Raw genomic sequence first — 25,044 nt, 5'->3', positions numbered from 1 at the left:
TGGCCTGCATGTAAATATTTGCAAATGTACTCCAGTTGAAAAACATGAACATGTCCATCAGCGTTCTCCAGCATTGGCCAATATACCTTTTAAAATCTGTCATTATAAACGTGGAGTGACTAAACGCAGGGTGTTACACCTGGTTCACCGTAGGATAGTCATTCCATGGAGGCGGAATTCCACTTAGTATGAAATAATGAAACTTGGCCTATTCCTTTTCCAGGGAACCTGGTAACATTTTTAGCCTGAAGCGTCATCTGGTATCTGATGGTGACATATGAGGGATGGTTAAAGTTCAGCAATCTCCAGAGTGAAAAATCAGTCAGACCGAACAATAAGATTTAATTTCCTTTGACCAGTACAAGTGATACTGCTGAATTAACATAAGACATATACACAAGTCAAGCAAAGAAAAATTGTATTTCTCTTTTTTTTTTTGCTGATGACTAGAAGATCTGCGTCTCCAGGAAGAAAAAATACTTCAAAATAATACTTTCCTTATTTAAAGAAAATTAGGACCAATTTACAAGAGATCCCTATGGAGCTTCTAAGCCATCTCCATGTAAGGTTAGAAACCCAGGATTTTGCTCCTGCTGTAAGGAATGGTGGAACTACCACTTATTTTAGACTACTTTAAGATTCAGCTGCAGGTCACCTACCCAGTCAGTGAGGAAAGGCAGGAATCTTCAGAGCACTGGCTACCTCTCGGGTTCGATACCTGAGCCGCCCCAGTAAATGCCCCCTCCCTAAGTGCAAAAAGGGCAGCATCTGAATGCAGTGTGTGTGTACACACCAAAGATGGACTCAGGAATTGCTGCTGAAACAGCAGCTTGTGCTCGCAGGCTGCCTGTACGCACTGCATGCTGGGCTGCATCAAGAGAAGCGTGGCCAGCAGGTCGAGGGAGGTGATTCTCCCCCTCTACTCTGCCCTGGTGAGACCCCACCTGGAGTACTGTGTCCAGTTCTGGAGCCCCCAACATAAGAAGGACATGGACCAGTTGGAAAAGGTCCAGAGGAGGGCCATGAAGATGATAAGAGGGCTGGAGCACCTTTCCTATGAGGACAGGCTGAGAGAGTTGGGGCTGTTCAGCCTGGAGAAGAGGAGGCTCCAGGGAGACCTGACAGCGGTCTTCCAGTATCTCAAGGGGGCCTACAAGAAAGATGGGGAGAGGCTGTTCAGTAGGGCCTGTTGCGATAGGACAAGGAATAATGGTTTTAAAATAGAGGGGGGTAGATTTAGATTAGAAATTAGGAAAAAAATCTTTACAATGCGAGTTATAGAGCACTGGAACAGGTTGCCCAGAGAGATGGTGGATGCCCCATCCCTGGAAACATTCAAGGCCATGCTGGATGAGGCTCTGAGCAACCCGATCTAGTTGGGGATGTCCCTGCTCCTTGCAGGGGGGTTGGACTAGATGACCTTTGAAGGTCCCTTCCAACCCTAACCATTCTATGATTCTATGACTAGTAAGTTGCAAGGTCCATTCTAATGCTAATTTTTCTTTCTCTCAGGATTCTCAGACATATGGTTTCCCCCAGATCATCAAACGGACCCCAATCTGTCCTTCACATGTCTCGTGCTATTACCCTCATACAATGGACCTTCTTGCTGCTTAGTGGTGAGCTAATGACCGCAGTGCTAAACATGATTAGCACATACTGATGTCTGAAATAAGCATAGACCTATTTTTTCATGGGTGTTTGACCTTCAGTAGTCCAAACAGAATGGGTGGGAGCAAGCTAAAGCAAGCAGCGGAGTATCTAGAATATTTAGGGGAGAGGGAGACAGCGAGCCACATCTTTCCAGCAGCACCTCAGTGTGCCAGGTCTGGCTTTAATCAGGGCTACCAGTCACCAATTTCATGCACAATAAAACTTATGGCAGAAATGAAAAGACATAAGGAAAACGGATGAAAAAGACTACCAACGGTATGTAACAGAAAGTCTAAACAGCCTGCTTCCTTTCAAAGGATCGCTGCCAGCTTGCTTTTATTTATTTTGGAAATGAAATCATCATGCAAAAGGGTTTTGTCTTAATTAAAATTTCCTGTTGTCCCAAGTGCAGATGTGTGGTGGGTGTGAAAGGAAATTAGTGAGTAAGCTGTGGGTAGAATTCTCTTTCCTGGTGAATCCAGGCAGCCATCAGTGATACTAAACTTCAGGAAGGTTTAAGTCAGTGATAACAACACACTCTGTATGTTTCAAATAAACAATGCAAGAGAAAGAAAAGAGAAAAAATATTTTTTCACATATGACGTAAGTTCAAAATAAAAAATTACTATTCAACTCATCTATCTAACAGTACATAAAGTAACATTGCTACATTACAGTTGTCTTAATTTAATCCTTTTTTTTCCTTGGCAGCTAGGATTCAAACCAGCCTTTTGCAACCAAGACTTCATTTACAGTTTATGTAAGTGATTGCTATATATGAACATAAAGTAAGCACTCTTTTATTGTAAAATCTGATCATTCCTTAAAAGCATCATGCTTGCTCATGTTAGACTACGTAAACACTTATTTCTACCAATCCACGACAGCACATAAAATGCCCATCCACAACTGAAAGTCATTTATCTATATTTGTCAAAAGCAAAACATCACATATTGTTCTATTCAAAAATAAAACTAGTTTAATATATAATTCCAGGAGGTACAATTTTGTTTTAAACATTTTTGAGTGTAAACAAATTACTTCCCATTAATCTTTTCTTTTCCACTAGATTTCGAGTCCCAGTTGTTCAATTTTCAGTGATAGTCAGCTCCTTGCCACTAGTTTTCTGGTCTGCTACCTCTCTAAATTGCACTTCCAGGAGAGACTGTTTCTTTTCATGCAGATTGAACAACATTACTGGCGACAAAATGAGCAAAAACATTAGGGAAATGAAAAGCAATGTTGAAGTTGCAACCCATGGCACAGACCATTAGATTATTACATCCACATTCATGATAGTGGAAATTTTGGGAACAATATTTGTACTGCCTGGCCCACTAAGCATGTCTGTGCACACCTGTCATTTTTTAATATAAGAGACTGGCCTCATGCTGAATCTTTTGCATTAATTCACATGGCATGGCTTCTAGAGTTGTCTTTTAACTCCAGGGATTATGTTGTCACAGTCAACTAAAAGCTGAACCTTGATCTGCAAATTCCAAAGATAAGAATCGCAGAATTGTAAAAGCTGGAGGTGCAAAAGACCTATCACTTTGTCTGATCCTTCACTCTGCTAGAACAAGATTATTATCTTATCTCTCAGAGTGCTTTGTGTAGTTCAGTTTCTTATGTTTCAGGAAATCTGCATTTTTCTGCATTCTTATATCATACTATTACATTTTTCTCATCCTTTCAGCCTATATTTTCTTTCCCGCTTCCCACTCAGGAATTGCCCACTCCCAAGGCAAGATATGTTTACCATCCACAGAGTAGACCTTCCAGCTCTTATGAAGAGGCTGCCTGAGCCCAGACTCTGGAAGAGAGCTCAAGAATGCACAGCACCTTAGTGCAGGATGGACTGGAGCTCAGCGTCATAGCAGAGTGAGGACGCTAGCAGGCCATCCAGGCTGGTCTCTTCCTCTAGCACAACATGAGTACTTTGCAATGTGAAAGTCTTCTACCACAGACATCATCTTTGTATCACAAACTCTCTTCCTTCTCAGGCATTTTGTGCTACTGCTCTGCCTGTGTATCTCCTAGACATCACCAGATCCCTGTGCCACCATCACTGTATCTGCAGGCATGTGTGTGTGTTGGCAAAACGCTCTTCCACATCATTCAATTGAAACAAATTCCCCCTCCCTGTGCAAACTCTGCCCTGTGGTCTTGTCTGGAGGAGGAGACCATGACAGGCATTTATGTATTGCTCTGTTGGAAACAGAAGGAAACTGCCCCACTTTCTTCAAGGGCACCAGTGTCTACTCACAGGACTCCACTGAGACCACCGTAGGTGCCCATTCTGTTTCAAAAGAGAAACTCGTGTACAACAAGACAACAATAAATGATTCAAATTGCCTGCCATGCTCGACTGTCAAACTCACAGTCCCTACAGTGTCCTGGGTCTCTTTACAGGCAATGGAGAGCAAGAATCACAGTGCCACTGTGCTGGCACAAAGGTGCCTCTCTCAAGTGTTGTAATTGATCCTGCCCTCCTCCTTGGAAAGGAGGACAATCTGCTGACCTGACTGTACGAAGTGTAATGGTTAATCACTTACAGAAGGTGATTGTACATCTCTCTCATCTATTTCTTTCCCTTCAAGGGCCGCACTTACGTTTTCATCTGTGCGGCAACCAGCATTGTAGACGCAACTAGACAGTTCCACTTCCCTGCTGATCATCTCCTCTAAGGAAAGGGGGAAGGTGATTTTTATCCTTACCGTGTGAGCAGCAGCAGATAAGGGAGTTCTCTGAACTGGAGTGCGCCTGTGACTGCGATTATCCCACAAGACAATTTGGCCAGAGTATGTTCCACCAACGACCAGGTTTGGGTGAAAGCGAGCAAAACAGACAGACATCACGGAGGACTGGAGTAAAACAGGTAGAGAAGAAGAGAAAAGTTACATGGTCAGTCATCTTCAATTCTCTTCTGAAGAAAGCATATTGTAATTAGCAGTTTGTATTTTAGAAATCACTGTATGAGCTCTATTCATATTCCTTGCATACCAGTAATTCTGCTAAAGCCAATAGGACACATGCAAAGAGCTAATTTTGACTCTAAAATGTGTAATCATTGCTCCTAGGGAAAATATGCACCATAGAATGAGGCTTAGGATGATGCTAAAACCTGAGATGACAGTAATGGGAAAGTGCTTAATTTCATTTCCGAAAGTGAGAACTTCAAGTAACCAGATGCCAGCCCAGTAGAGGTTGGCATCCTGGCCCATAATTTCCCATCGGGGAGAGCTCTTCCCCTGTTGCTCTGCTAGCTTTTAACATTCAAACAATTTGAGGTGAGTTTGTGAGAGACCCTCAAAGCTCACCTCAAAGTCCGCTGCCTTGAGAGCATCAGCTGACAAGCTGTGTCTCACTGTTGGATCAATGACTGATTTCTCTGCTAGAGAGAGGTCCTCTTCTAAAAGCAGAGAGAATCATACTTTCCCTTACACGGTTTGAGAAGAAATGAGGCTTTTCTCATTGTAATGACAGCTGAGTTGCCTTTGTACGTTTTCTTTAGCTGGGGATGCTGAGGAACTAGACTGGTGTAAAGGTTACCCTGGCTATCTGGGAGAGTGCCCCACAAGCCGGTATGGAGATGGGTATCTATCCCAACTACTGCCTTTCAGTCTCGTTAAAATAACATACAACATCTGAAGTCCTCAAGAGAACAGCCCCCAGAACCTTCGTGTGCCAACAAGCTACAGCCAAGAGCAACAAGCTGTAACTCCTTCAAGTCCTCTATCCTCTTTCTAAGCAATTATTTCTCATTTTTACATAATTGGTCCTGGATGTTATGTCTTTGTTTTATGTAAATTGGAAAGCAAAAGTTACAGCATTAATATAATTTCCTGAGAATACACATACTAGTAAAGACAGTTTGAAAACAGAAGCAAACGTCATTTTTTCACAGGCAGTTTTAGTGATGCTTACAAGCCACAGAGCAAGACTTGAACTACTGCAGCAATTACCATCAGAAAGTTAAATTCACTGTTAGTGGTCGCATTCTTAAAAATGAATTTTCTGGCTCTTTCAAATGAGTTTTGTTAACAAATCTTTGTTGTAGTTTAATGACTGGATATTTTGAAGTGCTGCTGTTCCTCCATGTGAACTCATTTTACTGAATGACAAAGGGTTAACTAAATTATCGTATTTCAGTTGCATAAAAAGCATTGTAAACATTTAAGTAAACTTTGTTGAATTGGGAACATAGGAGCTGCCAAGCTGAACAAGAACCAGTATCTGCCTAGCTGATGACCTTGTTTCTGGCAGGAGTGGATGGAGTTGTAAAAACTTTGACGTGGGCAGATGTGTTGTCTTCTTTCCTTACTGCTCCTCATCCTCATTTCTAGTGGCTAGAGACTGGTTTGAACTCTTACACCAGAGATTTCAAACCCTTCTGATAGGGCTAGAATTAATTATGTTAACTCTTGATGTCTATAACTAGGTTAGTAAGAATACAGCAAAATGTGAAGTTTAAGGAGTTTTTACTTAATTCATGTTTAAAGCTAGATTATATGCTAAATTAACTTAGTAGACATACTTATTCAATACTGTTTTTTTTTTTTATCTAATAAGATTGCTAAGACAATGAAAGAAGCTACCACTACCTTTTTTTCTTTCCCATTGTCTCTGGATCTCATGGCTGTTCACTTGACATCTTTGATCCCTTCCCTTCTTGATTAAAGCTTTTGCATATGTTTCTCTGATGTCCTCTAATGACTATATAGATGATTGGTATACAAAATTGTGTATTTTAGTTCATATCTATCTAAGCGCTTGAGCATAGTAATTACATGATGGTCAGTCGTAGCAACCAAAAAGCAGCGTCCAAACACCATTTCCGAAAGACCTATTAGCTTTACAGATAAGAAAACCCACCTCTGAGTAACAGGACTTAAGTACTGACTGCTAAGAGCAGCTTAAAACTCAGCTACAATGCAGCTGCCATCCGGTTTCCACAGATTCCCCCATACATTATAATTAAAACGACCCTAAAGCACATGTTCTACATTTTATCTCTTTGTTTAATGGCTTTGTGAGTTGTTTTAATCAACCTCTCATTCCTTATAACTAAGCTGACAGATATTCTTACATGAAGTGAAATAGCCAGATGATTTTAAAACAGTAAATAGCTCCACCACTGTGTACACCCCGCAGCAGCTACAAGGCTCCACATATATTTTAAGAATCCCCAATTCAGTCATTCCACAACAAAGTTCTCAGTTTGTCTGAAACAAACTTGGGAGACTCTGAAGCAGGGCAAAGAAGCCAAGTGGACAGTGTATTTTTAAATGTTGTGTTTTCATGGTTAGCATGTTTTTCAATTCAGAATCCCAGAATACAGTTGAATGGTCAGGATACAAACTGCTAAAGTGTGTTTTACATAAAGTTCAAAAATAACCTACAGACATGACACAGTCTTAAGCCCTCTGCACTGCTTCTAGTTTTATGTATGACTCCGGAGTAACTTGGATTCTTCAACTGATGAAATGTTCACATCCTTTTAATTAGGTCAACATTATTTTTTTTTCTACCAAGGAGAAACTTCTGTCAAATATTAGAATTTAACAAGTTAAGGACTCCACTCCATAGCACTTAATAAAGTGATTATTTTCTTAAAGTTAATGGCAGTACTCAGATGAGTAAGGGCTGGAAGATCCAGCCCATTCATTTAACAGCTTTGAAAGCATTCATTTCTTAGCTTTAATGGGAGAGAGAGCAGTAGACAGGTCTCCAGTCTGTCTGAACAGCTCTGTGCTCAAGGAGAGGAGCAGAAACCATTCCTTGTAAGTCTCTTCTGCCTCCAGGCTGCCTCTTGTTTGCCGATTCAAGCAGTCTTGCTCCTCTAAACCAGAGTTTCGCCACTGACTTCAAAAGGGGGAGGAACCAGCACACGGTCAGGTTTTAAAATAACAGTGTATCCCACTTTGCACTTCTACCACACCTTTCTAGGGAAATCTCACAGCGCTTTCCAATACTGACAGTAAAGCTTCCCAGTTTTTCAGTTAGGTGTATTTTATCTGCTTGTAGGTGCTTCCCAGCATTATCTTTTTATGGGTGCCACGGAGCATCTGTGTCTGCAAGTTGTTGGGACCCGCAAGAGACAGGCAAACCCCAGAGTTTGGTCACCTTCATTTCTCTGAGTTGCTCTGTGCAGTGAATCATTTCATTATTCACTTTAGCTTAATGCTCTGGTGTTTTCTCCCTCTATGCAAATAAAGTCTACTCGATTTAGCTTTCTCTGTCTCTCCTTAGCTTGCTCAACAACCCTACTTAAGTATTTCAGGTACTTCTGGCTTTGTGATCTTCCACCCTGATTTTCTACTCCTGTACCTTGGCGATGGCTTTCTGGTGGGTGCCTCACCCCCTGGGCTCACTCTGCCTGTCCACGGAGGTGGGCAGCAATCAGAGGGCCAGATGAGCCAGCATGAGTTAGCTCCAGGTGGGAGCACTGCCCAGGCAAAAGGGGAAAGCCAGGCCCAGGCTGCTAAACTTGGACATTTTTCTCTGGCAAATGGGTGATCCTGCTCCCCGAATGTGAAAGCTTCTGCTCCCAGCTGTTACAAGAACCATGCTGAAAATGTAATTAAGAAACAAAGCATGAAATGTCTGTGCTGTTGTCACGGCAAAGAGAGGGCTGGCCTCAGGAGCGTAAGTGCTGCCCAGCCCTTGGAGAGGCCTGCAGTGGAGGGACAAAGGCAGCACACCCCAGCCCCCTGTTTTGGCAGCTGTCAGCCCGTCTGGGCCCACACTGTAGGGTGCGGCAGGGGCGAGGGGGTGGTGACTTTGCTCAGGCGCCGCTGCCTACTCCCTCCCTCCTTGCTGGTGTGCTGGATTCAAACAGGCCCCGAGCCCTCTTCAAGTGGCTGGCAGAGCTGTTTTTTATTTTAGAAGCTTAATCTGGTCCAGATTTGGATTAATGACGGCATATCCCTTCAACCACAGATACACATGCTCGGGACAGACAGCCATTTAGATTCTCCTTACTGAGAAGCCTGACCTCAGTACCCACATCTCATGTGTGTAAGGCCCCAGAGACTCAGCTGTCTGTGCTCGTGTCCATCTATTCGGATGGCACTCTGCCCAGCCACCAGTTGAACAAGTTCACAAAGACCTGGGTGCTAAACAATAATGACTTTCAATCGGCAATGACTACTGCATTCAGCGAGACCTCTTCTGCAGGAAACCACCCCCGGAGGCAGCGCTGCCATACTGGTGCCATATGCCTACACTTGACACCAGATGGATCTCAAAACAATACTTTGTCAGTGGGAAGAAGTGATCTGAGGAGTTCACAGGCATCTCTAGACTCCAAAATGCCAGGTTATATTGCAGCAGGCACTCAGGAAACTCCTGGGTAGATGTTCTAGCTGAGCAAACACGTATGAAAAAGCGCTATGGTCTGTGGCATGCTACTATAGGTCAGTCTAACACAGACAACAGTGGGCAATAAAATTAACTGCAGCTGAGATTAAGAGGCAGATCCTTTTCCATGCTTGAGGGAATGGGCTTAGAGGGACTGAGAGCAGAGGGATAAAGCTGTTGTGTGGTCGCTTAGCTAGAACCACAAAAAGGTACCAAACTCTTAGTCCTTTATCCACACGAACTGAAGAATAGGGACTGGACCTTTGATCACCTGTGCCCGCTCTCCTGAGGAATAAATAAATAAAGACAAAAGCCAAAAGTATATGTACAATTTACTTATAACCTTTTGCTCTCACTCCTGCTCATCAAGAACAGCATTTAAAGAGTCTAAGCGCTCCCAGTCCCTCTGAGAGCTATCTTACTTTCTTTGGACCAGGCAATGAGGAGACCATCTCCTTGTGCTTGCATTGCTACACACACTTGTATGTGGCCCCAGAACAGATAAGGATTATAGAGAATCATAGAATAGTTTGGGTTGGAAGGGACCTTTAAAGGTCATCTAGTCCATGATATACCTCAACTGCAAAGGTGGATTAAAATCATAATCTAGAAACAAAACAACAACTAAGTTACTAACTAAAGCCTTTTTTTTCCTGCCAGGCCAAGGACTGAGAATCAGCATGAAAAGTAGCAATATCAGATCTGAACACTGGTGTATCAGGTTTAGTGCCCTATTACATCTTTTTGTACCACAAAAGAAGGTGTGAGATACCTTGCAAGAGGCAATTCTAGAATGACTGTGCCCTGGCTACTGAGATAACCTGGATTTGTACACTGAGATAGAGACTATGTTCCTTCCAAGAATCTTGCTTATTTTTAGTATCAGCTATTATAAATCTGGATATTTCTGTGTTTCACATAAACATCTAGGAATAATTAACAGTAATAAAGAAATGGCAGAGAGGATGCATTCTGTAATGCCACAGAACTACAACTGGTTTTTCACAATTAAATTTCAAAAGGTACCTACAACATGATTTATGTGTATGGAAACCTTTACCAAAGAGGTTAACTCTTAATTCTAAAATCTTTAAATATCAAGACTTCTGTGATGCTCCCCCCAACTCTCTTCCTATTCAAGTACGAAATAGCATCTGAAATATTTTGTGCTAGAGATTATTTGTGGTACCATACAAAATTTGTCTTCTACTAAAAATAAAATAAAAGCAGTTGACATCCTTCACATATTTAAAAAAATAAATAAAACCAAACAAACACTTCTTCAAACCAAATGTCAGAATCCTGTTTAATTAAAAAAAGGAAGTTTATACTTGGTTATGGTGTGTGTTGACATCTATCCCTTTGATTTACAAGAGTACGGACTGGAAAGAACAGATTGCTTTATTCAAGAGAAAGAAAGGAGGGAGGGGGGCCCAGTGTGACAGGAAAGAGTGTAGGCTGTATTAACTTCAGTGCTTGTTAAAACATGAAGGATTAATGGTAGAAAGGGAGGGAAGAATTGTGAATGTCTCCAGTTTAGGATCTTCAAAAATGTTTGGGGATTCTAAGAATGTCTCACCCGACCACATGAAAGCTGCACAGAGAGACTCAGCCACACGACTGCTCTAAATCCAAAGCTGGTATTGCTCCACTTATACCATCAAACCAATGGAGCTGAAATGTAGCCACAAATTAAATTTATTTTTATTGAAAAAGTACTAAGTCCTCAAAAAGAAGGAAAAGAGTATGTCAGGAAACACAGCTCTTTCTTAGCCGAGTTTACAGGGTAGGTAACTCTGACATCTAACCTCAGTGCTGATATCTGAGCATTGCAGCAGAATTAGAGACCTCTGCCCACGTCTGCAGCAAGGCAATATCCAGCCTCACACCTTCATTTTCAGCAGGGCAGAAAGCTGAAGCTTTCTACTTCTGTTTCTGTAACTGCAGGTTAAGCCCATGTAACTACAGGAATAAATAATCAGAAGAAAGTCCACAAGCTGCCTTGCCAAAAGGTAATCTGCACTTCAGCCCTTTTGGAAAGTGCATTTGCTGATATTATTCATTTGGTGGTGTTGTGATGACTCAGAAAAGCAGCAAAACTGCTTGCTGTATTGCAAAAGCAGATAAACGTGATACTTCTCACACGCGATACAGGGAGATCCTGCCTGCCTTTATCCATAACTGCAACAACCAATCCGTTCAGTAACCCTGAATTACTACACATAGGTGCAACCCTAAGAATACAGTCTTTGGTGACTATCATACTTTCTTTATTAGACGGACTATGAGAGAATTAAAGCCTGGAGAAATTTCAGCTAAGGAGCAATTTCATAACAAGAGCACATCAAAATCAAGTTTTCTTCCCACCCAACTGCTTACATGCTAAGTACCTGAATTTGTCTGTTTTCTCTGATTAGGACCTGGCTGCTTATCAAATTGCAGGGTCAAATCCTTAAAGCCTGTGTGCCTGCATGTTGGAGAAGCAAACACTTCTTTGGTTTGTCTGTTTTATTTAAGTTATAAGACAGCACTCTTAATTGTTTTGATTAAATATTCACAAGACTGAAGTGATGGGTCTGCACCACCCTCCCATGGAAGTGGCCATGCAGATTGCAGGTTAGCTTAGTTGTGTTTGAGTTTCATCTGGGCTCAGAAAATCAGTAAGGTAAGTTACAATGAATGATCCGCAGGAATTCATGGAGGGACAATAACTGAAGAGAAACGAAAGATTTTACATTCAGCTTTTCAGGTCCATTAAAATGCTTAATTCTCCATTCCCTAGAGACTCCAAAGAAATATGCTGAAGGACACAGTCTTTGCAGAATTTTAGGGACAGTTTAACTAAGACACCAACAATTGCTGTAGCAAATACTCCTAATGTTAATGCACTAAATCTTGAAAACTAAACCCTATGCACAATCTGCTGTGTATATAATAAATCTACTGTAAGTACCTGCGGATAATATAAAAAAGAATGAAAACTGATGTTTCCCTAATCCTTTTTCTTTCTCTTTAGTGCTCATTTTGGTGAGCAGGGCAGAGACTGCAGCACCCAGTGCCAGGAGGTCCTGAAAGAGGCAGAGTATTTATTATAGGAAAAGTTTTTAAAAGCTATCTGCATAACCTTAAAGCACTGTTTACATTTCCATGCATTATTATTCATGCATGTGGATGGCTGAATAGAGCTAACAAGATTACAGTCCATTGTAAAAAAAAAAGAGGAAGAGTTCAGTTTAGCCTGTTTTGGTCAGTATATTCATCATCATATCTCTTTGCATTCCTACAGTTTTGGTTTTTTTTTTTGTTTTGAGGTGGGGAATATTTTAAGCACTGCAAAGTGAAATCTAGGTCTTGAGAAGCACATACTCAAAACATCACACAAATCAAAGCCCTCTCTAAGCATTGCAGTTAGGCAACTCCAGGCAAAAGCATCTATGAAGGTGAAGCCACTGCTTCTGTCTAGCAAATGCCTTGGGAACCTGGCTGAGAGGGACAAGTCCAGGAGTTCTGGTCACTTTTCCTGAATTACTTCTGCATATTATCTAATATAAAACACAGATAGAGTCTTGGCAGCTCAGCCCCATGCTGAGGACTGGTCTAAGGACTTAAGCTTCTTGTTGCTGCACACCTCTTCTCCAAAGTCTGCTTTCAGCTGGAACCATGACCTGGACTCAGGAGTAAGGCTCAGGAGTCCCTATCCAGGGTGGTTCCCATCTAGCACCATGCGAAAGCAGAAGAGATCCCCCAGAGAGCGACATATAGGCTAGGCTTGCCTGGCATCTTGGTGTCCTGGCTTCTTCTCCTCACAGAGAAAGCGTAACAGATGATCACTGGCAAGTTCTGGAAATATCAGTGCTGGGTTTTAGAGAGCACACAGAGACAGCAAATTCCAGGCTTGGAGAACAGGAATAGAAACACAAGTTGTTCTTGAGCCGTGGTGGTAGCTTGGTGGTTTCTATGGCAGCAGTTCCTCAAACCATGCATTTGATCAATCGGACTACATGAAGCCATAGATTAATTAGAAGCCAGTACAGATGCTGCAAGAACAATTATCTACAACTCAGCTTGTGAAGCTAGGCATAGTAGTCACGGATGCTTATAGGGAGTTGCAGGTAAATCTCAAGTGTAGCACTCAGTCCAAACCCCCACAATAAATGCAGAAGCTGTGAGAACCCAGACACAGTTGAAAAATCAAACATATCAGACCAAGAACACTTTAAAGCCCAGCTGAGGAAAGCACTTATCTATATACCATCCATATAAGATACACTTATCTATATACCATCCATCTTTTCTCAGAAGTCCATGAACTTAATTGTAGTTAATTCTAAGTACCCCATGACTTCAATAACTCAAAAGCCTGCTCACAATCAAGCAAATTGCTAAGTGCTTTCCTAACCAGGCAATTTCTTGACTCAGGACTTCTGAGAGCCAGTGACCTCCTTTCAGGGAGGAAGGAAGGATGCCCTGACATTCAGCTGGTCCCGGGAGGACTCTGTAGAATTAGAAAGTCACAGCCCAGCTGATTTCTGCATAACCTCAGAGAGAGGGAAGGGAAAAGGACTATGAAGTGCCAGAGACAGACTCTATGAATTGCCAAGGTTGGAAGTCACATCTAGAGATTGTCTAGTCCCACCCCTTACTCAGAGCAGGGTCAGCTGGAGCAGACTGCTCATGACTGTGTGTAGTTGGGTTTTGAGTATCTCCATGGATGGAGACTTCAGTAACCTCTCGGAGCAATCTGTGCTAGTAGTCAGTCGCCCTCACAGTAAAAGAGTTTTTTTCTTATGCTTAAATGCAATTTCCTGTATTTCCGTTTGTGCCCAATGCCTCTTGTCCTGTCACTGGGTGCCACTGAGAAAAGCCTGGCTCCACCCTCTTTGCTCCCTCATCAGATATTTATACACATTCATAAGATCCCCCTGAGCCTTATCTTCTCTGGGCTGGGCAGTTCCAGGTCTTTCAGCCTCTCCTCATATGAGAGATGATCTGGTCCCTAAATCATCTTAGAGGACCTTTGCTGGACTTGCTCCAGTATGTCCAACTCTCTCTTGCACCGGGGAGCAAGAACTGAATGAATTTCTACTTACTGGACTCCTCTTTACTTATCAAAGACTCTACAAGTCTTTGATTGAATGGAGCTCTGCCTGATCCTGGAGATAGGTCACTTGATTTTCCAGGCTAAGGCTAGGGAGCAAAGGCACAACAGTATATCTTATTTTACTCATTTCTAAGCAATTGGCATTTTGTACTCTGTAGTCTGTGTCACTTGGGCAAACTTCTATAAGTTCACTGTCAAAATAATTACAGTAATCTTTTCTTAGCTTTTTTTATTTAATTGTAGCTTCTAGTGAAGACTGACAGGCTATTATATTTGCCCAAATCCATCACTTTCACTGATGTATCATTTATAAATAGTGTCACTATATAATTGGAAATAATTGAAAATTAATTAAACATTGCATATAGATATGAGGATTGAGAGACCGAGAGGCACAGAAAAACAGCTGTCTATTGGAAAGGCAGAAGATACCACAGGCAAGTCAGTATTTCAGAATGAGGGTGGGAACACGAGTTGCCTTTGCACTGTTCATGTCTCCTACAGTAAATTACTGTACAAATTCTGGTATGAGTAGCCTGGCTCTGCACCCATAGAGCATTAGGGAGCAGCTAAGGCCACGCAGGAATAGATGACTACTTCCCATTATAGATCCAATTTTTAATCCCCCTTTCTCCAAACAAACCTTAGTTTCCTGAAATTTCACATCCCACTTTCCTCACTTGCAAGGTTCTGCTGTTTCTTTTCTGCTGTTTTTTTTTTTACATGAGTAGTCTTGTAGAGGAGGAAGGAATGAAATAAGTGTTTTTCCAATCTCAGGGTCAAAGCCTTAGTTACAATAAATCAGCATAGTTATGCCAGCTTACATTTGCTGACTCCTGAAGTAACAGCGGACCACATCTTGCTCAAAACCAGCTCACCTGGGCCATCCACTCTCACCAGTGATGGGACATTTTATAATGCATCACTATCCTGCCAGGAAGAATGGATTCACCCCAGACAGCTCATGGCAAACAGCAATTCTGCAGAACTCCTGTACATTATTTTCTCAGTCCAAATTGAGTTTAGTCTATTTATTTGCAGATTTAAGACATGAGATAGCAAATGTTAAGCATGTTCTTCTCTACATGAAATGACTGGTGATTCAGTGTATGTTCATGAACAATATGGAACTCAAGTGGAACTGGTATTTATCTTAGCTCCAAAAATACTAAATGCTGTTATAAGAGTAATCAGATTGAAATAATCATAGATCCTAATGTACCCTGGCACATTTTGTTGTAGAGATAATGAAAACACCCTGATCTCTCCATTACGGTAAGTTTTTAAAAGCATATAGCTTCTTGCATGTAGGACATTTGCGTGTCATCTTCCTCTAAAATAAATGTACTTTAAATTTTCTTCTCTGATACTTTTCATGATTAAGACAATCTTGTTTTAATAAAATTTCATGAGAAAGATCTGCTTTGTGAAAGTTATATCTATGGTATTTGTCATCATTCATATTCTGTTATTATGGTTGTAGCATGGATTGTGAAATTTTCGCAAATCACTACGAATGACGTCATATGGGCACTTATTACTAACAAAGGCTCACTTTTTATAATCATCATTATAGTGACAGCAAATACAATATCATTATGCAGAGCAGTGCTCATGCAGGAAGAATTACTGGGCAGTCTCTAAGCGGGCTGACGGAGACTCCTCTTTTTTGCTGCTTTCCAGAAGACTCTCTGCCCCACGGGAAATGTCTTACAAGGATAATCTCAGTATCTCAGCCAGTCAGCACGTGCTTCTGCTTTCCCTTTGTGGGAAGCAGGGAGCGTTAATCATCATTAAATCAATGTTGCCCATATACAAAAGTTCTTTTCAGGGAAGTACTTGTCAGTCATCCAGCCGTGGGGGCAGAGGGCGGAAAACTGTTGGTTTTAGACCTAAGGCAGAGGACAGTTGTATCCTGGGCTGTAATGATGGATTCCTTGGTTTCTGGGGCCTTTTACAACACTTCAGAAGAGTAACTGTTTTATATCTTGTGCCAGGTAACACAGAAAGAGGCTTCACTCCTCACACAAAGCTCCCACAGAGACAAAAATCATGAGGTGAAAATAATTTTCTTGAATTTGGACCAAATGTACTCTCCATTGCAAGTAGCTTGCACTGAGAACAGTTACATAACCCAAACAGAAAAGTCACGCCTATGGCTGTTTATCCATCATTTGCAGTGCAGCTAGGGAATTGCACGGTATTTTATATCCTTTATGGAAAAAAAATTCTGTGGAAGAATCCAAATGACTTATTGATTTCACATCTGATCCCACATTTCTTGTTCACCCAAAACCTTTTCAGCACTGGGAGTTTCAGATATTCAAGAAAAACTTTAAAATGTAATGTTCACATCAACAAAGGATTTTTTCCTTTCCTTCCTTTTTCTTAAAATATTTTACACTAGGTCATGTTGAAATGTAAACAAATCAACAACTACTAACCTATAAAACATCCTCAGGAACAATTCCAGGATTTGGTGATTTTTTTCTCTGCGATTTTGGGATAGTGTGACAAATTTGCATTTTTTACCAACAGAGTTTTTCAAAATTCTGAGTTGAACGAATAATGTCATGTGTTTGTAAGTATCAATAATCTAAGCCATCTGCAAAGGAATGGTTTTGCAAAGGCATCTCTTTCAGGACACTCTGTGGATTTTGTCACTGCTTGAGGTTTTGGCAAACCATCAATATCACTGTAATTTTCTCTTATGAAATATAGCTTTTGACTGAGATTTTTTTTTCCTTAGCTAGCTAAAGTTTAAAAATACTGCATGTCTAACTCTGCAAATAAAACAGTTAGATGTCAGGAATTCAGAAAGGTACAATGCAAGTTATCAATGAAGAAAAGAAACTTAAAAAAAAAAAAGAATGCCGGCTGTATTGACTGGCCAACATACTCTTTATATTTGGTCTGAAAGGAAGAATATGTGAACTTTAAGAAGAGAAACAGCATCTTTACCTACAGATTCATTACAAATCACTATTTTAACACCTACAAAAAGCATAATACTATTGCTAGTAATGACAGCATATAATTTAAGTGTATGATAACCTACCGTCTCCAAAAAAGGCTTAGAAGCAGGAACCGCCTAAAATTTTCTATCCAAGACAAGCACATTTGTCACTTCCTAATTCTTTGATTCATAATTGAAATCTCAGTTTCAAATGAGGAAGATGATCTATGTTAAGCATTGCTCTAAGAAAAGGAGTGTTCTGTTGCGAACAGTCTTTGTATGCATAAACACAGTCCTCAAGTAATTCAGAATGTTAATTACTAAAAGGGAAACAGCACCCTCCTTTTGTATCAGCAGTCATTTCGCAGACTGATGGGATATGGCATACAATTTTTCTCTTATAGCATACGCATTGGCTTTGATGAGTGTGTTGCTCTTCAGGATTCTGCACAAGAGAGCAATAGACCTTACCCATCATGGAAAAAGCAGCTTTGCTAAGGGTTAGGAAAGATATACGTAAGCGCAAGGGAAGGCACACAGCTCTGAGGATCCAGTTGGCATCCCTTAGTTCTCTCAGTCTTACCTGGAAGAAGGTTTCCTTCTCCTGCTCCTGTTAGGAAATATTATGATTTTGTGTGCAAATAAAGTAGTTTTAAAGAGATTTTAGGACTGAAAGGCTCTACGGAAAACACGTCTTTTTCTTGAGCTGCAGATGCTAGCAGATGCCACACTAACAGCTGTGGCCTTTCAGCAATAAAGCAGGACTTGAGGTTCACCTGGGACATTTCATACTGGTAATTTCAGGACTGTGTAAGACACTGCAGCACCCATGACAGAACATACATCTCCACATTTTCAGTGCCTTTTCTGTCCTACCACACTGGTGCCTCTGATTTCAGTAGTATCCGGGAGACAGGAGACTCTGCTTCTTGTATATTTGGTCCTCTTCGCCCATCTATACAAATCTGCTGCAGGCAGCTCTCTCCTCTCACCGCAGACATCAAAAACCATTTTCCAAATACTGCATTCAGCCTTCAGATGTGTAGGTGTAACTTTTACTGACTCACAGAATTTCTCCACAAGTATTGGAGCACTAAACTTAGGCCAAATGATAAATATTTTTAATCACCAAAGGCAGAAGTGGTGTAAACTCCAATAAGAAAAGCAGAAAAAGACAGCCCTTACCAGCTAAGAACAGGAGGAAAAATCTAAAACAAAAGCCTAAGAGACAAGACATGGGCTCTTGTTTACAGAAATCCTCACAGCACAAACTGTTCTGCATTTCTATGTTCCAGCCTGGACAAACACAACAAGGCAGAGGAAAAAAGTTTTAAAACAAGAACAGAACGAATATGTCCTTCTATCACAAGCCACAGTTGAAACTGTTCTCTTCTTCCAGCAGCAGAGTTGGAAGTTCCCCTAAATTTTAATTCAGAATGGTGCACCTGTACATTTGCATGAATTATTGCAATGTGCAAATGACCACATACTCAAAAATGTAATAGCAACAAAGTGTCCTGGAGAACGGGCACAGAACGGGCACAGCTCTACAGAGCTCCACAAACTCATCCTACCAATAATGCATAGCAGGAAAAGAAACAGAAATGAAAATAAAACAACCTTGGTATCTATGAAGAAGTCCTACCTGATTAATTTTACAACATTTTGGTATGTGTTACAGAAATTATGCAACAAATTTGGGCACCTGGGTACTGGAGCATTCCCAGATTGGGAGCTGCCCCAGCATCTTCAAAGGCAGACATTCAAAGGTCCTCTTATTACCAGAGAACTACTGAAAAAAACAGGTAGAATCTGGTTCATGTCCAGGATCATAGGATCACAGGACAATTCAGGTTGGAAAAGATCTCAGGAGATCTCTGGTCCAACCTCCTGTCAAAGCAGGGCCAGCTGTGAGATCAGATGAGGTTTCTCAGGGCTTCATGCAGCCTCTGTCTCAAAAAGACAATGATGGAGACTGCACAATCTGTCTGGACAACCTGCTTCAATGCTTGACTATCTTGACTATCCTCACTGGGAAAAGCCTTTTCCTTCCATGTAGTCTGAACTTCTCTTCCATTGTCTCTCATTCTCTCGGGGTGCACCAAGATTCAGTGGTTACCCATCAAATCTACTTCTCTTCTGTCGACCAGTTCTATTTTAACAACTGGACACTTTTTGATGAAAAAGTCTTTTCCAAAGCTGCATGTTTTTTAGAAAATTTGCAGTGAGCTCAGAGCTACATGTCTTCTCTGAGATTTGCAGCACGTTAAAGACTGACCACAGGTGCCCCCTCTCTCTAGAAACTGAGGAACTAGACAAGTCAGCTCTGGGACTGGTTATGCTGCTGGTTCTTCAAGATTGATTTTACTTAGGAGATTCTGGGAAGCATGGAGGGAGTTTAGGGGCTATCATTTCTTTTATGGCTCTAAAGAGCTGAATCCTTACTTGAAACTTAGCAGCAGTAAAGTGAGGAAGTCTTTGTGGAAAAACACCAATATAATTATCAGAGAAAATTTTCTTTATTTTTTAAGTATTTCAAGCATACTTTCTTGACAATTAAACTTCTCAGAGTACTTATTTTCTTTTAAAATTCTAAGACTGAGCCCTGGTCTTGCTTCCACATTGAAGGAAACTCAAGGACAAGAAGAAAAGGAGGATATTAGTCATTAATGCTGTTAACTCAGCCTGCTCCGCACACAAGTCTCGTGGATTTGGGCGCTCAGCACCTTTAGAAGGGAGGCTGCTGGGGCAAAAAGCACATCTAAAGGAATTTATGTTGATTTTGAAAGACCAGACAACAACAAAGGAACCAAATCAGGGAAAAAAAAAGGCAACTCCAGCCAATATCAGCCACTAAATATAGCCCTTCACTTACCTCAGTGCATCTAATTCTAAGATACGCATTTCTGACTCCATCCATTCAGCTGAAAATGGAAAGACCACACCAGCATAAGCAATGAAGAGTGGTCAAACACATAACTTAATGACAGTGTATAAAAGCCACTACAAAAAGGCTAGGGGAGAATGAAACATTTTGTGGTGCGGCTGAGTGGCTGATTTCTGTACCCAATCCACCAATATTTTCCAAGCATGGACAGCTTTTCTTGAAATTAAAATAGAAAACACAAGTCCCATATCCCACAAAAACCTGACAGTTTAGTAAAGGGATGGAACCAACCAAGTAAATCTGACTGCATGGCATTTTAGGAAAAGGACAGAAATAGCTGCAGCTATTAAAAATGATATACTGCTGAAATCTTTTTGTGATTATGCTAAAAGTCAATCTGACTTCTTGAAAGAACTCTTAAATGGTTACCGCTTCCTCAAATAAAAGCTACTTCACATGTGCTCTCCTTCCTTAAAAATACACTGAATGGAGTTACGTCCAAGTGTCAGATTTGTACTTCTCACTGCCCTTTTGAGACATTTGGAAAAGACATAGCTGAGGAAGAGGAAATTAATAGGTCAGGAAATAATCTATAATAAATCAAAATGCAGTCAATGTAGTAAGTTTTTTTTTTTTTTTTTTGTTGCTGCTATCATTAGACTGGGTGTTGGAAAAGTAGAATTCATCAAACTTTCGGTTGTGGTTTTGTTTGTGAGGGGGGCCTAAGGTGGTAGCTTCTGTAGGAAACTGCTAGAAGTTGCTCCCCTTTGTTCAGTGGACTCCGCCGGGCCTAGGGCAGACCCGCTGCTGGCCAAGGCCGAGCCGATTGGTAGTAGAATGTTCCGTGATAATGCCTCTACGATAACGTATTTAAGAAGGGGAAAACAGGGGAAAAAAGAGAAGAGAAGATGTGAAGAAGCTGAGCGGGGGCAGAGGACCAGAGGGGGAGGCGCAGGCCTCGTGGGCCTTGCAGGCCTCACCCTCTGGCCTCTTGCCAGGCAGCCGACTGGGTCCGACTCGGTCCAGCCCGGCTGCAAGAAGTGGAGAGGAGATGAGACGGATGATGTGAAGAGATTCTGAGAGGCCTCTGCCAGCCTGTTGTGAAGAACTCTTCTTGTGAGAGAAACAGCTGCAGACGCCAAGGTCAGTGAAGAAGGAGGGGGAGGAGTAATGCGGCTCCTGGCCAAGATTCCCCTGCAGCCTGTGGTGACGACCATGGTGGAGCAGGTTGTCCCCCTGCAGCCCATGGAGGTCCACAGAGGAGCAGAGATCCACTTGGAGCCCGTGAAGAACCCCACACCGGGGGAGGCGGATGCCTGAAGGTGGCTGTGGCCCGTGGAGGGCCCGCTGAGACAGCTGCTCTGGAGAGACTGCACCCCGTGGGAGAGATGACCCACGCCAGAGCAGTTTCATGAAGGACCGTGGCGTATGCGTGGGACCCCACACTGGAGCAGGGGAGGAATGTGAGGAGTTCTTCCCCCGACCATGAAGCAGCAGCGTAAAACAACGCATGATGAACTGACTGCAACCCCCATTCCCTCTTCCCCCCTGTGCCGCTCGGCGGGGGAGGGGGGAAGGTGGTAGAGATAATGTTAAGCTCGGGAAGAGGGAGGGGTGGGAGGAGGTTATCTTGTTCTCTGTCTCATTATCCTGCTAGTTTTAGTAATAAATGAATAGTTTTCCCCAAGTCGAGTCTGTTTTGCCCGTAACGGTAACTTTATGGATTTTCTCCCTGTCCTTATTTCCCTCGAGCCGTTTTTCCTATATTATCTCTCCCTGTTCTCTTGGAGGGTGGGGGGAGTGAGAGAAAGACTACGTAGTCTGGTCCCGATCGGGGTTGAACTACGACACTTTCCAAACACAATACAGAGTCCTCCAAATCAGAAAGTAACATTCAATTTGGTTTATTTGCATGAAACTAGTATCTTTAGCTGTCTTCCCTCACCCCTCCTCTCTTGAAGTGATGAATGTTTGAAGCTGAGGTCCAGATACCTCAACCAATTTTCATAACCCCTGTTTGGTTCCAGAAGAAAGGAAATGGTTCGCAGTGTCCTAAAGTCCACTAGACCAAGTGATTCTTTCTTTCCCTTGTATCTTCTGTCTCTGTAGATCAGCTCTAACCCAAAAGCTATGAGATCCAGTATAAGAGCAGTGCTGTATCTGTGCTAACAGGCCCGGCTGAAAGGAAGGGTATAATAGCTCAGACTTCAACTAGCCACTTTAGGGCAAAGACTGTCTGAGTTCTCATTTGCCTCACTCAAACAGATATGTTGGTGCAAAGTTTCAGACACTTCTTCAGGTCACTTTAGAAAGCTTCAATCAGTCCACTAGGAAACAGAAACAACATTATGGGCAGAGACGACCAGTAGTACATAAACAATGGACATTGCATTACAAATAATCCTCATAATTAATGGGTAATGTAGATTTTTATTTGTTTGTTCAGTGAAAAAAAACACATTACGGACATATAAGTGCTTTCTAAGAAAGAGAGTAAGGCTGAGAAATATAATCAATGCTACTCTATCAATCAAAAGTACAGAAATGTTCACATACAAGGCCAGCCCCATGCACTGCATAAATCAATATAGGACTGAGCTCATGTTGAGTCACATCATCAATCACCATCCCATACGATTTTTGTCACCTCCACCTAAACACAGACCAACAGTAGCTGAGAGAAGCAGTGTGAACCACTGCTTAAAATTCTCCCACCAAAACGAAGGAGTCAATGTGATTTCCATGTCTTTGCTGGAATTCATTCCCTCTCTGGATACTGCCAAACCAACCCAACCAGGGATGACTCATCCGCAGGGCCTCATAAAGTACTTCTGAAAGGCTTGGGTTTTGCCTTTGGAATGCACTGGATTACGCCAAGAGTATGTGATGCTCCAGCACGAGGGAAGAGGACATCCCTGACTCTTCCCTACAAGGACATTCCCAGTCTGCACTCTGCAGTATTAACTGCATGGTCAATTTATTCCTCAGTACCTAAGGAAAGCATCAAGCGTTCATTCCTTTGGCAAATGATATCACCCTTCCACTTTGATTTTGCTTGAGACAACATTTTTTTACTTGCATAGGAAAACAAATGAACAAATTGCCCAATCCCTCACTCTTCCTTGTTTTCCTATTTCTAACCTTGTGGTAAAGAGATGTATGATGAGCTATAGAGGAAAAAATCTGTGGGAGTCCCAGCTAAAATACTGTCAGCACATCGCTGTCTAAAGTAGAAATAAAAAAAAAACCCAAAGAAAGGCAAAAATAAAACAAGAAAAAAATATTCCACCGGAGAAGAAAGTAGAAGCCAGTAGGACTGTTTTGTTTAGAAAGTATTTGATAGATCACATGGCAGTTCACATGAATTAATGAGTAGTGTAAAAAAAGTCCACTTGGCTGATAGTTATTTTTACCTTAATGCATATTAACTAAAATTTAATACAGTATTTGTAGCTCAACATATTGTAGAGCTATGAAATTTACTACCACCTACACTGTATTAATGAGCCAACAACCTAATATGACTTTAAATTGGGCAAGAATTTCGTAACAGTAAGATCATTAACGACAACAGCTAAGATAAACATTTACAGAATACATCATCCCTCACATCTGGGGACTGAAATAAAACATTTTGTTGATTTTAGTTAGGAAAAAACATAATTGCTGGTAGATTTTTGCATTGTTGTCTGCCATGGCTGAGAGACAACTTCAGTAGAAGTCTCTGGGTTCTGGCAACTTTCAGCAAAGGCACTAGGAAAGTCTTTTGTTCCAATTATGACAATTTAAATGATCCTATGTAAGATTACAAGAAGTCATAGAAAGAGGTAAGAAAAATAAGAAATTCCTTGGTAATCATCTCACTTAAATCTGTATACTATACCAGGAAAGACAGAAAAACATTATGGTTCCTAGCTTCAAGTATTTACCAAATGTGCATGAAGTATCTAAAGTTCTACCTGCTGAAGTTCAGCCAGCTCTTCAGCTGTCCAGAGATGTTTCACATATCTATTTCTGATGTTATAAGAACTCCTGAGATGAAACTTCTTCGAAGTTCCTCAGAAATTACTTCATAAACCTATTCATTGATTTGGCTTCTCAGAAGTGGCTTGCATGAGTTCCTTGACAGTCACATCTGAAATGAGTTTCTACTTGCTTGTATCTTGCTCCATGAGCACCAAAATTGAAAGGCAAAAGGTGTATTAGTCAGCACTATCTAGTATTTATTAAGATCTCGCTTTTATAGAAAGTCTTTGAAAGGAAAATAGAGGTCTATTGGGAAAATACACTCAAAGCACCGTGTTTGTCCTGTCTGGGCAACCTAGCTGAAATTATAAGCTCTGTGTTAATCTCTAGCTGCTGGGCTGGACTGTTATAAGGTCATGTATTGCGGAAGATAAACTGGGCCCATCTCACAGAAGACCTAGAGAAATGACTAAATCAGGACAGAATAAGGGAACGTTTCTCTTGCAAAATGGTATTATAAATGATATGGGGCTGACTAATAATATAGTTGGTTTCCACTAACTAACAGAATAACATGATGATCTACAGAACTGAATTCCAGACTCTGAGCTAAGATTTTTTTTTTCTTATTTTCCATTTGAGTCAGTTAGAACAAAACCTGTGTTCAAGAGACCGAGTCTAATGTTTTCTGCTTTCCCATTTAATTTCATGTGGGTATCCCCATCTGATCTGAGATGCAGAAGATATTCCACATGTCAGAAGCCCCATAATGGTGGTTCAAGCATGGTTCCAACTCATAATGGACTTATAGTGCAGATTTTCTGTGGACAGTTTGACCAAGAAAATAAATATTTCTCATGCAGAAAAGAACTGATTTCATTTAATTGAAAGATGATGAATCCCGGATGTGCGTGAAAGCACAGAGCAGTATGTATCTCTCAATTCACAGGTTTTGAGGTTCCAGTACTAAAAAGTGGGACATCGAACTTAATGGCAGAATCAGTCAGAAGCTCAGTCAGGTCAAACCTCTGGCCACCACTTTGTCCTATGTGTGTTTTTCTAACAGAGAGTATAACCTGTCTCAGTGCTTTCAATTTAGCCATTCGTACCTGCCCTGT

The 25,044-nt window shown here is 41.4% G+C and overlaps 1 protein-coding gene across 3 annotated transcripts in view; it reads right to left on the bottom strand.

Moving 5' to 3' along the window:
* Positions 1–25,044, bottom strand: part of DYNC1I1 (dynein cytoplasmic 1 intermediate chain 1) — a 193,183-nt gene that overhangs the window by 45,910 nt on the left and 122,229 nt on the right. For all 3 annotated transcript variants that reach the window (XM_086741518.1, XM_086741520.1, XM_086741519.1), the window contains exon 11: positions 4,372–4,518. In XM_086741518.1, the coding sequence (XP_086597644.1) occupies positions 4,372–4,518 (147 nt within the window). The remainder of the gene's footprint in view (positions 1–4,371; positions 4,519–25,044) is intronic.

This window comes from Chlamydotis macqueenii, chromosome 2, assembly GCF_036417535.1.
Source record: "Chlamydotis macqueenii isolate bChlMac1 chromosome 2, bChlMac1.mat, whole genome shotgun sequence".
Lineage (NCBI taxonomy): Eukaryota > Metazoa > Chordata > Aves > Otidiformes > Otididae > Chlamydotis > Chlamydotis macqueenii.
Note: the sequence above shows the minus strand (reverse complement) of the source record. Positions and strands in the feature narration are given on the sequence as shown.